Below are 12,593 nucleotides of genomic sequence, written 5' to 3'. Positions count from 1 at the left end.
CTGGACTCCGCGTCAGAGGCTAGAGTTGATCCAGGTCCTGTTTCCCGGCTGTGTGGACTTGAGTAGTTACTAACCTCCCTGCCTTCAGCTTTCTCGTCCGTGAAATGGAAATGGTCACAGTGCCACCTGACAGAGTTACTGATAGGATTTAAGGAGAGCTTTCAGCACCGTGTTCAATAATGATTCCGAAATGTGAGCTGCTCTCATTATTGGGATGATTATTCTTCCCCAAGCTCCCTGGGATCAGAACCAGACAGTCCCAGGTCCAGGGTGCAGCCCTTTCTCTCAGCCACTGGCCGTCTCAGGGGTCTCCTCCTGGGTACAGGGACGGGCTTATCGGAGTCACACACCCGTGGGTGCCATCCCATAGGGGCTCAAATAAGCCATAATCCAGCCGGGCCTTCATGCTTATCAAAGCCCTGAGATGAAAAGCAAATTCATCGCTGTGTCAACAGCAGCTGCTCCACAGCCACTGTCAGCCCCCATGTCACCAAGGAAGTACCTGGCACGTGTGTGCTGCCAGGGAGAATTGGAAAGATGAAGGGAAGGACAGGTGCAGGCGCCAAGCTCGGGCTGAAAAGATTGATATTATCAACTCTGGTGTGGCGTCTTCCCCATTTCTTGAGGGTTTGCTTGGTAATTGTAAAATATTGTGTGTTCATCTAAAGCTATTACGGGGGTTATGGCATTATTTCAAGAGTCCCGAGTGTGTCTCCTACTCAGGTAGGCGCTGTGATGTGTGCACCTTCCAGACGTTAGCTCTGTAAACCCAGGTAAACCCAGGATATCCAGATTCCTGATGGCCTAGATGTATGGCTCTGACATACTATGCAGTGTGACATCCTGCTGGTTCCCTCATTAACAAACGGGCAAAATCAAAGAAGTTTGGAGGAGCTCAAGTCACCATCACTATCCACAGAGCATGTGAAGCTAATATTGAAAAACCAATTTTGGTGCAACAAACGACGTCAGCCAGGTTTTGTTATGAAGGGAAATGTGACTTCCAGTCGCTATGTGGCACCTTCCTAAGAGATTTTCACATTTGTCTTATTTGCCCCACGCGCTGCTAAGAGGTTCTGTACCTGGGGGACAGGAAGGAGACCTGGCATTTCCTGCTAATTAGACAGAAACTGGAAACTGTGGCCAAGGCCCTGGTGGCTTCTGACTCACAGCTGCAGCCACTTCCCTGAGGGTGCTGTGCAGACCATGCTGCCCACCCTGTGGGGTGGACAGGATGTCGGCCAGCATGTGGTCTGCGGACTCGTGCTAAGGCCCCTCTCAGGAGCAGAGGCAGAGGACACAGAGGGCAGGTACAGGAGGCCCGGAGAGGAGGAGCCCCGCTGCCCTTAGGGTCTGACGAAGTGACCGCAGGGATGGCCAGGGGTCTTCTCCTGGAGGGCGCCCTAAACAGGCTCCCCAGCTCTCAGCTTCTGTGGGGACACAGGTACAGGACAGGACAGGATGAGGAGACAGAGAGGAGACCTTGAAGAAGCCACAGGGNGGGACATCAGATTGTGGTGGGAGGAGAGGGTGATGGGTTTTACGTGATGCTGACACGTCTGACCCCTCAGCGGGTGGGGGATGGGTTCAATGCCGAGGCTGCACACAGGGGCACAGGTGAGTCACTCATTCAGTGCAACACCAGCTGTGAGCAAACTTGTCTAAAAGCCCTGCTTGGCACATGGAGCCAAAGGAGGACAAGGTGTCTGGGCTATAAGGGACACACATCCATCACAGAGACAGCACTGCCACCAGTGTGGGGGACATGGACCGCTCCTGGAAGGAGGTGACACCTGAGGGCAGGGCAAGGACAGTAGTCACATGGCCCCGGGCAAACAAGACCGGGAGCCCTTTGTACAAATTCATGAAAAGCTTGAAACCCAGCGAGGGGCCCAGTGTGACAGCATGGGTCACATGATCACAAAGTCAGCCGCACCTGAGGGAAACATTCAATAAAATACGACAAGAAATGGAGGATTCGTGTGAGATGGCGGATGGTGGAGGCACAGACTGTTTGGAGCTCACAGCCTGCAAAGGCGAGATGTATCGGGAAGCATTGGGTGTGCGGGGTGGGGTGTGAATGAGGTCAGAAACATGGTTGGGGGGGCGTCCCCCTAGGGAATCCCACAGGGAGCCCCTGGAGACCAATCCCACAGACGACACAGGAAATGACACAATCCAGGTTATGTGTCCAGAAGACGGCTCTGGGTGATGGCGGGGGTGGGAGGAAGGCTTCCTCCTGGGTCAGCAGGGCCCAGGGTGCAGAGGAGGGCACGATGGTGAGAGACATTTAAATACAGACACGAGTTGGGTGTGACTCCCAGCCGATCTGTGTGTGTGACCAGGTGGGAGGTGTGCTGTCAGCCTGCAGGGACCGCAGTGCTACCTTTCCCCAGGCACGTTATACTCACGATGGGCACAGACGTCCCCCAGCGTGGTGGTGGCAGATTTCAGGTCCACCTGGTTGCTGGCGTTGCAGGTGAGGCTGGTGTTGGCCTGGTCCAGGGGCAGGCGCACAGCCAGGGGCCAGATGCTGGGGACTGGTCCCAGGGTCCCTGCCTGCTGCCACTTCCTGGGGAGGTCACTGTGCCACCAGGTCACATTCAGGTCCTCTGAGGCCCCCACGGCTGTGCACTCCAGGGTGACGTTGCACCAGTCTGCTGTGACAGACAGTGACTTGGGCAGGATCTGGGGGAGGGGCACCGGCTCTGTGGTGGAGGGGAGGGGAGACAGAAGGCTCAGGTGGGGGCCTTCACAGTGCAGGTTCTCACCCAGTCTCACCGAGCGCTGGCGTCCTCCCACTGAGGAGGCGAGAGCACTTTCCAGGTGAAACAGAATTGGCCAAAATCCACCGCAAGCAATCAAAAGGAAGGAGCCATGGGGTGAAGCCCAATGTGATTCCACCAGACTGAGCAAGTCTTAAAAATCTCCCTCAAGAAAATAAAGCCTGGACCCCACCAACTCAAGGCCCATCATTTCTCAGAAGTTGGGGTGTTTCCTGGGAGGTGCAGAGTCTGGCACAGGAGGAACAGCCCAGGCCAGGGCCGTGCTCCGCGTCTCCTGCTGAGGCCCCGTGGGACGGCTCGGCCCAGGGAGAGAGGAAGCCGCCAGCTCTGGGAGCCCAGAGAAAGGCCCATGCTCCTGCAAAGAGACATTTGTGGGAAAGGCGGTGATAGTGACGAGGAAGGGCCGTTGTGAGCGTGGTTAGCACAGGCCTCTGAACTTGAGGTCCACACAGGAAGCCAAGTGACAGAATCCTATGGGGACTTAAAGCTGCAGAAGCCACTGGCTGCAGCAGGACGTCCCCTATGCAGAGAGGTTCTCTAGGGAAGGAAAGAAGTGGCCTGATGAGCCTAAGAAGTGTGGCAGCGTGACCTGTCCCCGGCATGTCCGGAGGCTTTCTGAGCTGGATGTGTGGGGTGTCGTTGAGTGAGGCCTCAGCCAGGTGCTGGGTGAGCGCGGGCGGGTCAGGGAGCACCTGCCTACACGTGGGTTTCCAGACTGTGGTGGGCCGAGCAGCGGCCCCCACGATGTCCACGTGGTAACTGTGAAATCCTGTGAGCACGTTGGATGACTCGCAAGGAGAATAAGGGAACAGAATTACCATTGCTAATCAACTGCAGGACAATAAGGAGGCTCTTGAGGAGAGTCTGGGTGGGGCCAGTGTGAGCTCAGGTCCTTCAAAGTGGAAACCGAAGGAGAGAGTTCAGATGGTGGCAGCGTGAGAAGGACGAGACCCAGCACTGCTGGCCTGGGAGGCGGGGAGGGTGGCCCCCATGCAGGGACGTGGGTGCCACTGGGAGGCGGAGAGGGAGGCACCCATGCAGGGATGCAGGTGCCACTGGGAGGCGGGGAGGGTGGTCCCCATGCAGGGACGCGGGCGCCACTGGGAGGCGGGGAGGGCAGTGTTTGTCCCCAGAGCCCGCAGAAGGACACCAGCCCTGCGGACACCCTGCCCCCAGCTCAGTGTGTGACCTCTCACCTATGGCCAGTGAGATAAAGAGTCTGTGTGGATCTAAGCACAGAGCTTTGTGACAGCAGCACAGGAAACTAACTCACCAATGACGTATGGCTGCACTGATTGCTCTAAAGAGACAGAAGTGTTGTGGTGATAATCCCCTCCCAGGTTCTGTCTTCCTGTCCCCAAACACTGCAGTGACTCTAGCTCAGGTGTGAATGTCAGGTCTGCTCTGCGCTTGTGCTGAACTCTCACCAGACTTCCCAGGAGCTAAGAGAGACAGGCTGGGTCTGGAAGGAGTCCCTGTAGGAGGGCCTATGTGACACTCGTGGGGACCAGAAAAGGAGGTGGCCCTGGGAGGGGGTGAGAGGTGTCACCTACCATAGACAGTGAGCTGGAACACCTGGGTAAATCCCCTTCCATCAGTAAAGCTGCCTCGAGCCCGGTACTGCCCACTGTCCTCACAGGTCAGGTTCACAATGAGCAGGGATGTCATATTGGGCGCATGGACCCTGTGCCTGTACTTGTCCTGGAGGCTGATCAAAGTTGGCAGGTCCCCACCCCTGACCACTTGCAGCAGGACTGTGTAGTTGGTATCAGGGCCAAAGCCCCACACCATCTGCTCCAGCTGAGCTTCTGTGTCTCCTACCAGCTCCCGAGTCACGTGGAACAACACGAAGTCTCCTTGGACCCTCTTCAGAGAGACATGGGCTCTGGAATCCGCACCTCCAGAACTCAGGGGCCCAGTGCCACAGACGCCTAGGGCATCGGAAAAGGGAGACGTGAGGGATGAAGGGAGACCCACACCACCCATCCTCCGGAGAAGTCACCAGGGCTCTCCCTGGAGTCTCAGGAGGTGGCCTGGGGCAGCGAATGTGAACATTCGGAATCAAGTCCTGCTGTAGCTGGTGCAGCCCTGGGCAGGCCACTCGGCCACCTGCAGACCTGCAGACCCCTCCCTGCCTCACGGTGACAAGTGAGGTAACGAGTTCATGGACTGCGGGTGCCCAGGACATCTCCTGTTAGTGAGAAGCGCATCTGTAGGAGGCAGATTCTAGACAGGCTCCCCCTGTGTGACCCCTCCCCTGGAGTGTGGCCGCACCTGGGACTGGCTTATAAGGAATGGAGTGCCACAGAGCTGTGAGCAGCCTTGGCCACCACAAGGAAGGGGCAGGTACCTGGGCCAGCAGCCACAGGGAGTGCATTCCACCAGCAACCGTGATAGCTGGCAGCAGACCCCTCCCCTGACCCTCAAGCCCCAGCCAAAGTCCTGGTTTCTGTCTGAGAGACCCTGAGCCAGAGGAGCCCGCGGAACAGCGGGGGTCCTGCCTAACAGAAACCCTGACACTGCACAGGGAGGCGTTTCAGGCCCTAAGTCTGGGGTAGCGGGGCTCACAGCAGGAATCACCGTGACAATAAGGAAGCTGGTCTCTTCCCCCTTTCTAGGCAGAGTAGTGGTCAGGCTGCACTGGGCAGTGCTGCGGTAACCATGACAACACCTGGGGTCTGAGAACAGCGTGTGTCTGTCCCATGGCACGTGTCCCATGACACAGGAAGCATGGGGTCCTGGCAACGGGGTGGAGGCTCCACCAACTCGCAGCTGCGCCCCACGGAACCCACATGTTCTCACCGGCTCTCGGCCCCACAGAGGCCAGGGGCCAGGAGCACCACGTGTGGGTTCCACTTGTCACTTCAGGAGTAGTGTGATCCGTGTTATGTTTTGTGGCCACACTAGTGACAGGGCCCTGGTTACTGCCAGGGACTAGAGAACGCCGGAGGCAAGGATTGTTTGGTGAGTTCCACTGTCCCTGCCACCAAGACAGCACTTCCCCAGCCTGTCCCCTTCCTCCTCAGGCACCTGAGAGCCCCTGTCCCACCTGGGGACCCGGAGAGGACAGGACAGGACCAGGGGAAGTACCACAATCTATCCAATCTTGAAAGGAAGGACAATCTGATTGCTTCAGCAGGCAGGGGTCGCCTGGGTTGCTGCTACCTGCCGGGGACACAGCTGTCCCTCCAAACCAGGAAGTCCTCCTGGCACCAGGCCTGCCTCCGTCCTGCTCACCTGCCCTTCCTGGCTCTCCCTGGGGGCCGAGCGCAGCTCATGACAATGTTCACATGGCAAGTATTTCAGGCATTTCTGTATTCATTTAATCACTGACTTAACCGGGCACGTCCTCAGTGTCTTCAGCTCCCCTCACAGGACTGGGTCCCTCATACTGACCATGTGGGGGCTCCAAAGCCAGAGGCCTTCAAGGCCTGCATCATGGGGGCCGTGGTCAGTCTGTTCCTGCCTCAGGCCGTCCAGGAGAGTTACAGGTCTTCCCTTGTCAGCCTCCTGCCAGCTCCTCACAGCTCCTCCTCGGTCCCTTCCTGCCACAGGTCCCTCAGGCACCGCAGGGCAGGAAGAGGCCTGTGGCAGACACTCGCCCACCTTGGCATGCAGGAAGGACTCCCCGACACAACCCACGGAAGGTGAGGAATATGGCTGGTCACCATTGTGCTACCAGGTCCCTGTGAGCAGGTAAGGGACACAGTGCCATGGCCCAACAGATTCCCGGCACACAGCACTCAGCCCTTTTCTCACCAGAACCCACAATGGTCTAAGTCTAAATTTTGGACTTCTCAGCCTCCAGACTGAGACAATGAACTTCTGTTGCTTAAGCCACCGAGTCAGCAGAATCTGTTCGCGGCCCCAAGAATTCCCGGTGAGTTGGATTTTAATACTTTCACAGCCTGGAGCAAGAGGCACCCCCCGACCCACCAGACACACTTTCCTGTCCCTGCAAACCAGCAGCTGTCAGAGAGCGAGAGTCTAGTGACCCTCACACAACCCATCGAGGTCCCTTTCCCACTGGCAGGCACGATTCCTGTGTGTCCAGCGGAGGTGAGACACGCGTCTACAAGCGCACGCGTGTACCGGCACACACGGGGACACACACACCACGTGCCCTCTGCCCCTGACTTCCCTCATTGTGACACCTGTGGGAGCCCACTCTGCGTCTGGACACATGGAGGTGACTCGTTTAGTGGTCGCACACTGTTCCAGGTGCCCCACTCGCATCCACTTCTGAGAGACACTTGGCTTGTTTTCTGCCACCGCTAACAATGCTGCACTGAGCAGCCTGTAACCTGAGTCTCTGCACAGGAGGGTGTGTGTGTGTGAGGCTAGGTCATGGGCGGGTCCAATGGCTGGAAGACGTGAACAGCTGAACGTGTCACAGATTTTCCTAAGCTGCCCTCCAGAGGCTGTTCTTACCCACACTTTACCGACAATGTTGAGATTTCCCACCAACACACGACAATCAAGGTTTTTTTCCTTTTCCAAATTAATAAGGGGAAATTCTATGTCACTGTGATTTGAACGCGAATTTCTCATATAAGTGAAGTCAATCATTTGATGTTATTGCCGTTCTGTAAGCTCCTTTTCTGTCAGCTGAAAGTTTGCATTGTCCTCTGCCCCTGTTCCCTTTTCCTGCTAGTTTATGGGAGTTAGACATGTTTTAAGAAGACTGGCCCTGTTATGGTCAGTGATTGTGTTTCAGTGTTGGATCCACTGGAAACTGACGTGGGCGTGAGTCCAGGTGACCTAGTGTGACAGTCAGAAGCCTGGANCTTCTGGATGGCTGCTCACGCTGGCTGCTGGCTACACACGGTAGCCCATGGCAACCCACTGCCACAGGGGTTGCAGCCTACGCCGTAGCCGGCGACTCTCGGCAGCCCAGCTCCAGGTTGAGCTGTTGTTCAGCATCTTAGCTGTGGAAGGCAGTGTCACTGGCCCTCATATGTGGGATCCGAACCAGGGCCATCTGGCGTCCCAAGCCAGTTCCCAACCATTGCACCACTCGGCCAGCCCTCTAATTATATTTTTATAAGCAAGGATGAAACACCTGCTAACATATAACAGGATTTAAACAGTAAAATCAGACGAGGAAGAAGAGGCCAAGGGAGATGCTTGCTAATCAGTCATGAGGGCTGAGTGAGGCCGGACAGTGGCTGTTTATGGTTCTGGGAAGCTGTTGATTCAATTCCCATATATGATTCATCACGAGGGGCTCTGTCTGGGATTTGTCCTGTGTGGGGAGGAGTGGACATGACTGAGAAGAGGAAAAGGTCAGCTCGGTTCCTGCTGAAGTCCTGGTTGACCTGTGGCGTTACAGACTCATCCGCCCAAATAGGAAGACAAGTTTTGGGCTTCAGCGTAGAAACCCACCGTGCATCACTGGTTAATGGCGCCCTGTCAGTCGGTAACATGGCAGGGACTCCATGTGGTCCTGCGTTTCTCGGGATGTTCATCTTTAGGTAACTCACATGTCAGCTTCATTAAACTTGACGGGATCTGATTTTTATTCCTGGGATGATCTCGTGCCATTTTAAGGCTTTAGTTACTTTTGAGCCCTCTGTTCTCACAGTCTCCCCACCCCAGGGGAAGTTCCGTGACGATTCAGACCTGCCCTGTTTGCAGTCCCTTGAAATGAGCGAGTCGAGCTGAACATAAATAACCTCACTGCTCCTCTGCAAGTTGGCATAAGAAGATTACAGTGCAGAGTGTCTGCCATGTTGTCGGCAGTCCCCTCACTGTCCTTTAAAAGCCAACTTCAGAAAAGTGATGTCCCCCTCAGAGGGGGCGTCTAGCCTGTGTACTCCGGTTGCTCATCTCATGTTTTCCTCATGCTAATCTGTCTGTCTGTCTGTCTTGGCCTCTTTGGTGCGGCCTGAAGGGGAACCACAACCTGCCTGTTCCCGTCTCTGTCTCCTCTTTCTTCTTCCCACGTGTCTTCCAAAGGTACAGCCCGATTCCCACAATCAGCAGCGCAGCCATGACAGGACGTGTGAGGCCTGGCAGGTGGTGACGAGTGGCCTGTCCCTGTGGATCTGTTTCCCTCACATGGAGAAGTGAGGAAGGGCAAGACAAGAGAGAACGTGAGGTACCCACTGCCAAGGGGAGAGAGAGACAGAGCAGGTGGGGAAGTCTGCGGGGTCCTGGTTCAGTGCCGAGGACGGAGCAGCATGGCAGGTACAGAGAGATGACAAGGGTTGGTTAAGAGCTCGCTCAAGAGTTTGAGCTCTGAGCAACAGCGGTTCGAGNGGACCCTGTGCCTGTACTTGTCCTGGAGGCTGACCCAGGTTGGCAGGTCCCCACCGCTGCCCACTCGCAGCAGGACTCTGTAGTTGGTCTCGGGGCCAAAGCGCCACTCGATCTGCTCCAGCTGAGCTTCTGCGTCTCCTTCCATCTCCCGAGTCACATGGAACAACACGGAGCCTCCTCGGACCCTCTTCAGAGAGACGTGGGCTCTGGAATCCGCACCTCCAGAACTCAGGGGCCCAGTGCCACAGACGCCTAGGGCATCGGAAAAGGGAGACGTGAGGGATGAAGGAAAGACCACACCACCCGTCTTCCGGGGAAGTCACCAGGGCTCTCCCTGGGGTCTCGGGAGGCAGCCTGGGGCAGCGAATGTGAACATTCGGAATCAAGTCCTGCTGTAGTGGGTGCAGCCCTGGGCAGGCCACTCGCCCACCTGCAGACCTGCAGACCCCTCCCTGCCTCACGGTGACAAGTGAGGTAACGAGATCATTGATCGAGGTGCCCAGAACATCTCCCGTCAGTGAGAAGCGCATCTGTAGGAGGCAGCTTCTAGAGTGGATCCGTCCCACCTCCTGGTCACCCAGTGTGACCCCCTCCCCTGGAGTGTGGCCGCACCTGGGACTGGCTTATAAGGAATGGAGTGCCACAGAGCTGGGAACAGCCTTGGGCCACCGCAGGGGAGGGGCAGGGCCCTGGGCCAGCAGCCACAGGGAGTGCATGCCACCAGCAACCGTGATGAGCTGGCAGCAGACACCTCCCCTGACCCTCAAGCCCCAGCCAAGGTCCTAGTTTCTGTCTGAGAGACCCCGAGCCAGAGGAGCCTGTGGAACTGTGGGGTCCTGCCTCACAGAAACCCTGACACTGCACAGGGAGGCGTTTCAGGCCCTAAGTCTGGGGTAGCAGGGCTCACAGCAGGAATCACCGGGACAATAACAAAGCTGGTCTCTTCCCTCTTTCTAGGCAGAGTAGCGGTCAGGCTGGGCTGGGCAGTGCTGCGGTAACCATGACAACACCTGGGGTCTTAGAACAGGGTGTGTCTGTCCCATGGCACGTGTCCCATGACACAGGGAGGGTGGGGTCCTGGCACAGGAGTGGAGGCTCCACCACCTCGCAGCTGCGCCCCACGGAACCCACATGTTCTCACCGGCTCTCGGCCCCACAGAGGCCAGGGGTCAGGAGCACCACGTGTGGATTCCACTTGTCACTTCAGGAGTAGTGTGATCCGTGTTACGTTTAGTGGCCACACTAGTGACAGGGCCCTGGGTAACTGCCAGGGAGTAGAGAACATGGGGGAGCAAAGGATTGTTTGGTGAGCTCCACTGTCCCTGCCACCAAGACAGCACTTCCCCAGCCTGTCCCCTTCCTCCTCAGGCGCCTGATAGCCTCTGTCCCTCCTGGGGACCCGGGGAGGACAGGACNTGCCTACTGATCACAATCTCTATGGTCTAGCATTCCTTCCAGGCGACTCCTGTCATTGTTCCCGGGCTGCTGATGCCACCGGAGAACCACGTGGCCAGAGGGAAGGCTCCACGCAGACCCCCGAACCCTCGCGTAGCTTTTAGAGGAACACCCAGATTTCCCCTTAAATACCCCCAGCAGGTCTGAGAATGTGAAGGCAGGTTTTGGAGGTGTTAACCGGCTGCCTTCTCAGACCACTGGTGCTCTGATAATAAACGCTTATTCTAAATAGCCCAGCTCCTGTGTCGGTCTATTGGCTGAGCGCAGGCAGCATGAGCCCGGGACTCCTGGTCACCCCCCACCCCCCTGGTTTCACATCTTCCCTCTCCAGGGAAAAGGGAAGCAGGTACTTAGAGCGGTTAGCAGGAGGCGGAACTGTAGCCAGCTGAGGGCTAAGCAGCAGCCCAGCCAGACCCCCACTTGCTTTAAAGGGGGGAACCAACGACCAAGGGGACTCAGCTCTCTGTCTGCAGAGAGGGTGGTGGCCTGAGCTGTGAGGAGGTGAAAGCTTACGAGGAAGACAGCACCAAAAAATGTAATTGTGAAGATGAAAATAAGCTTGAATAGTCATAAATGGGACACAGCTCTGGTCAGTCATTCTTTCGGTTCCCCTTTTGCTGAATCCTTTGTCCGCCGCACCCCTGCCCGCTTTCTCTCCTCCCCGTACCCTCCTCCTGGAGCTCAGCTAGCGGCCTGCTCCTCATCCTCAGCCTCTCCACACTCTCAGGGTGTGTGTGTTACAGACTCCCTGAGATTTCAGAGGCTGCTGTTCCCTTTACAAACTAGAACTACATCGTGTTCTGTGTCCTGCACTCACCCAGAGAGCCCCCGAGTGCGAGGTTGCTTCTGCAGCTCAGACTCGGGTCCTAGTGTGAGACAACATCTGCTCCACAGGACAGCGGCAGAGGCTGCCAGGTCCCCTGTGAGGTCCAGGCAGGTGCTCTGTGCCCCTCAGCCCCCAGGAGCCAGGCTCTGGGTCTCCATTGCTCCCCACAGGCTCCCCCTGGCGTCCCTGTTATTGCAGACACAGCCTCTCCTCGCTGGGAAAGGTTCCCTTAGTGCAGCCCAGGCCACCCGAGCTTAGGGTCCCAGCCTCATCACCACCACAGGACAGTTTGTTTCTCTGTTCACCCTGGGCTCACTTGCTAAATTGTAAGCGTTGTTTCCTCGTTTTGTTCACCAAGACATCACACAAACAAAGGAGACCCTGCCTGCCTGCTCAGCCCCAGGGCCCCCTCTCAGGGACCCGCCACTCACCCAGGAGGACTCCTGCCAGTTCGGCCAGTCCCAGGAGCCAGGAGGCCCAGCGGAGGTGGGGGTCTTCAGAGCAGGGCCCCATCACGGGCCACCCAGCAGCCTGTCCAGCTGCAGAGGAAACATGAGAACAGCACAGAGGGGTGGAAACCCCACAGCTGGGCGGGGTTGGCTTTTAGTTCTGGGACGGCAGTTCAGAGTGAGCCACTCTGACCCTCTAGGTACCTCAGTAAATCATATTAGGACAAAGGTATAACAAACCCCCCTCTGATATGCTCAGTGCTGGTGGGACAGGCCTGTCCCTGTGTCACAGGAACTCGGTGGCCTCACACCGCCACCCCTGACCCACTGGGGACTCCTCCCCTATCCCATGTGGACTGCTGTGCCCAGGCAGCCCTGCCCACCTCTGCTACTTTGTGGTCAGTCTGAATACCACTGAATGAGTCAAATTCTCTTTTGACTTCCCACAGACTTCAATGTCAGTTGCCTAAGTATGAAGCTGTTAGGGAAAACATAGGCCTTCGTGGGATGGGTCGAGTCCCCACATCCGCGTGAAAACACTGGTGCTGAGCTGTTGCTGAGAAACGTGGTTTTCTTTTGCCCCCCACATAGGCAAAGCCAGCCCCCAGGAGCTGCCTCACAGCCATTTCCCCTGGAGCCTGTGCCAGTCCATACCTGCTGTCACAGGGGTGGGGACGGAGAGGTACCCATGCCTGGACATGTCCTCCAACTGAGGGTCCGGCCCTGGCCTCCGCTCCCCACACTGGGAGCCCCTCATCATACAATGGCTTGCCGCCCATTCCCTGGGGAGCCATCTTCCTAAGCGGGCAGTGCCAC

At 57.0% G+C, this 12,593-nt stretch overlaps 2 protein-coding genes across 2 annotated transcripts in view; both read right to left on the bottom strand.

Moving 5' to 3' along the window:
* The window catches only part of LOC109378152 (SLAM family member 9-like), a 103,010-nt gene that overhangs the window by 39,377 nt on the left and 51,040 nt on the right, over window positions 1–12,593 (bottom strand). The gene's annotated exons all lie outside the window — the stretch shown is intronic.
* LOC109378153 (SLAM family member 5-like) lies at window positions 2,138–4,455 on the bottom strand. The gene is made up of 2 exons (XM_019634615.1): window positions 4,340–4,455; window positions 2,138–2,708 (listed from the first exon to the last, which is right to left on the bottom strand). Exons 1-2 carry the CDS (start codon window positions 4,452–4,454, stop codon window positions 2,383–2,385), a joined length of 441 nt encoding a protein of 146 aa, XP_019490160.1. The 5' UTR covers window position 4,455; the 3' UTR covers window positions 2,138–2,382.

Source organism: Hipposideros armiger, unplaced genomic scaffold (assembly GCF_001890085.2).
Source record: "Hipposideros armiger isolate ML-2016 unplaced genomic scaffold, ASM189008v1 scaffold_1776, whole genome shotgun sequence".
NCBI lineage: Eukaryota > Metazoa > Chordata > Mammalia > Chiroptera > Hipposideridae > Hipposideros > Hipposideros armiger.
The sequence above is the reverse complement of the archived record's forward strand: the minus strand, read 5'-3'. Positions and strand labels throughout refer to the sequence as shown.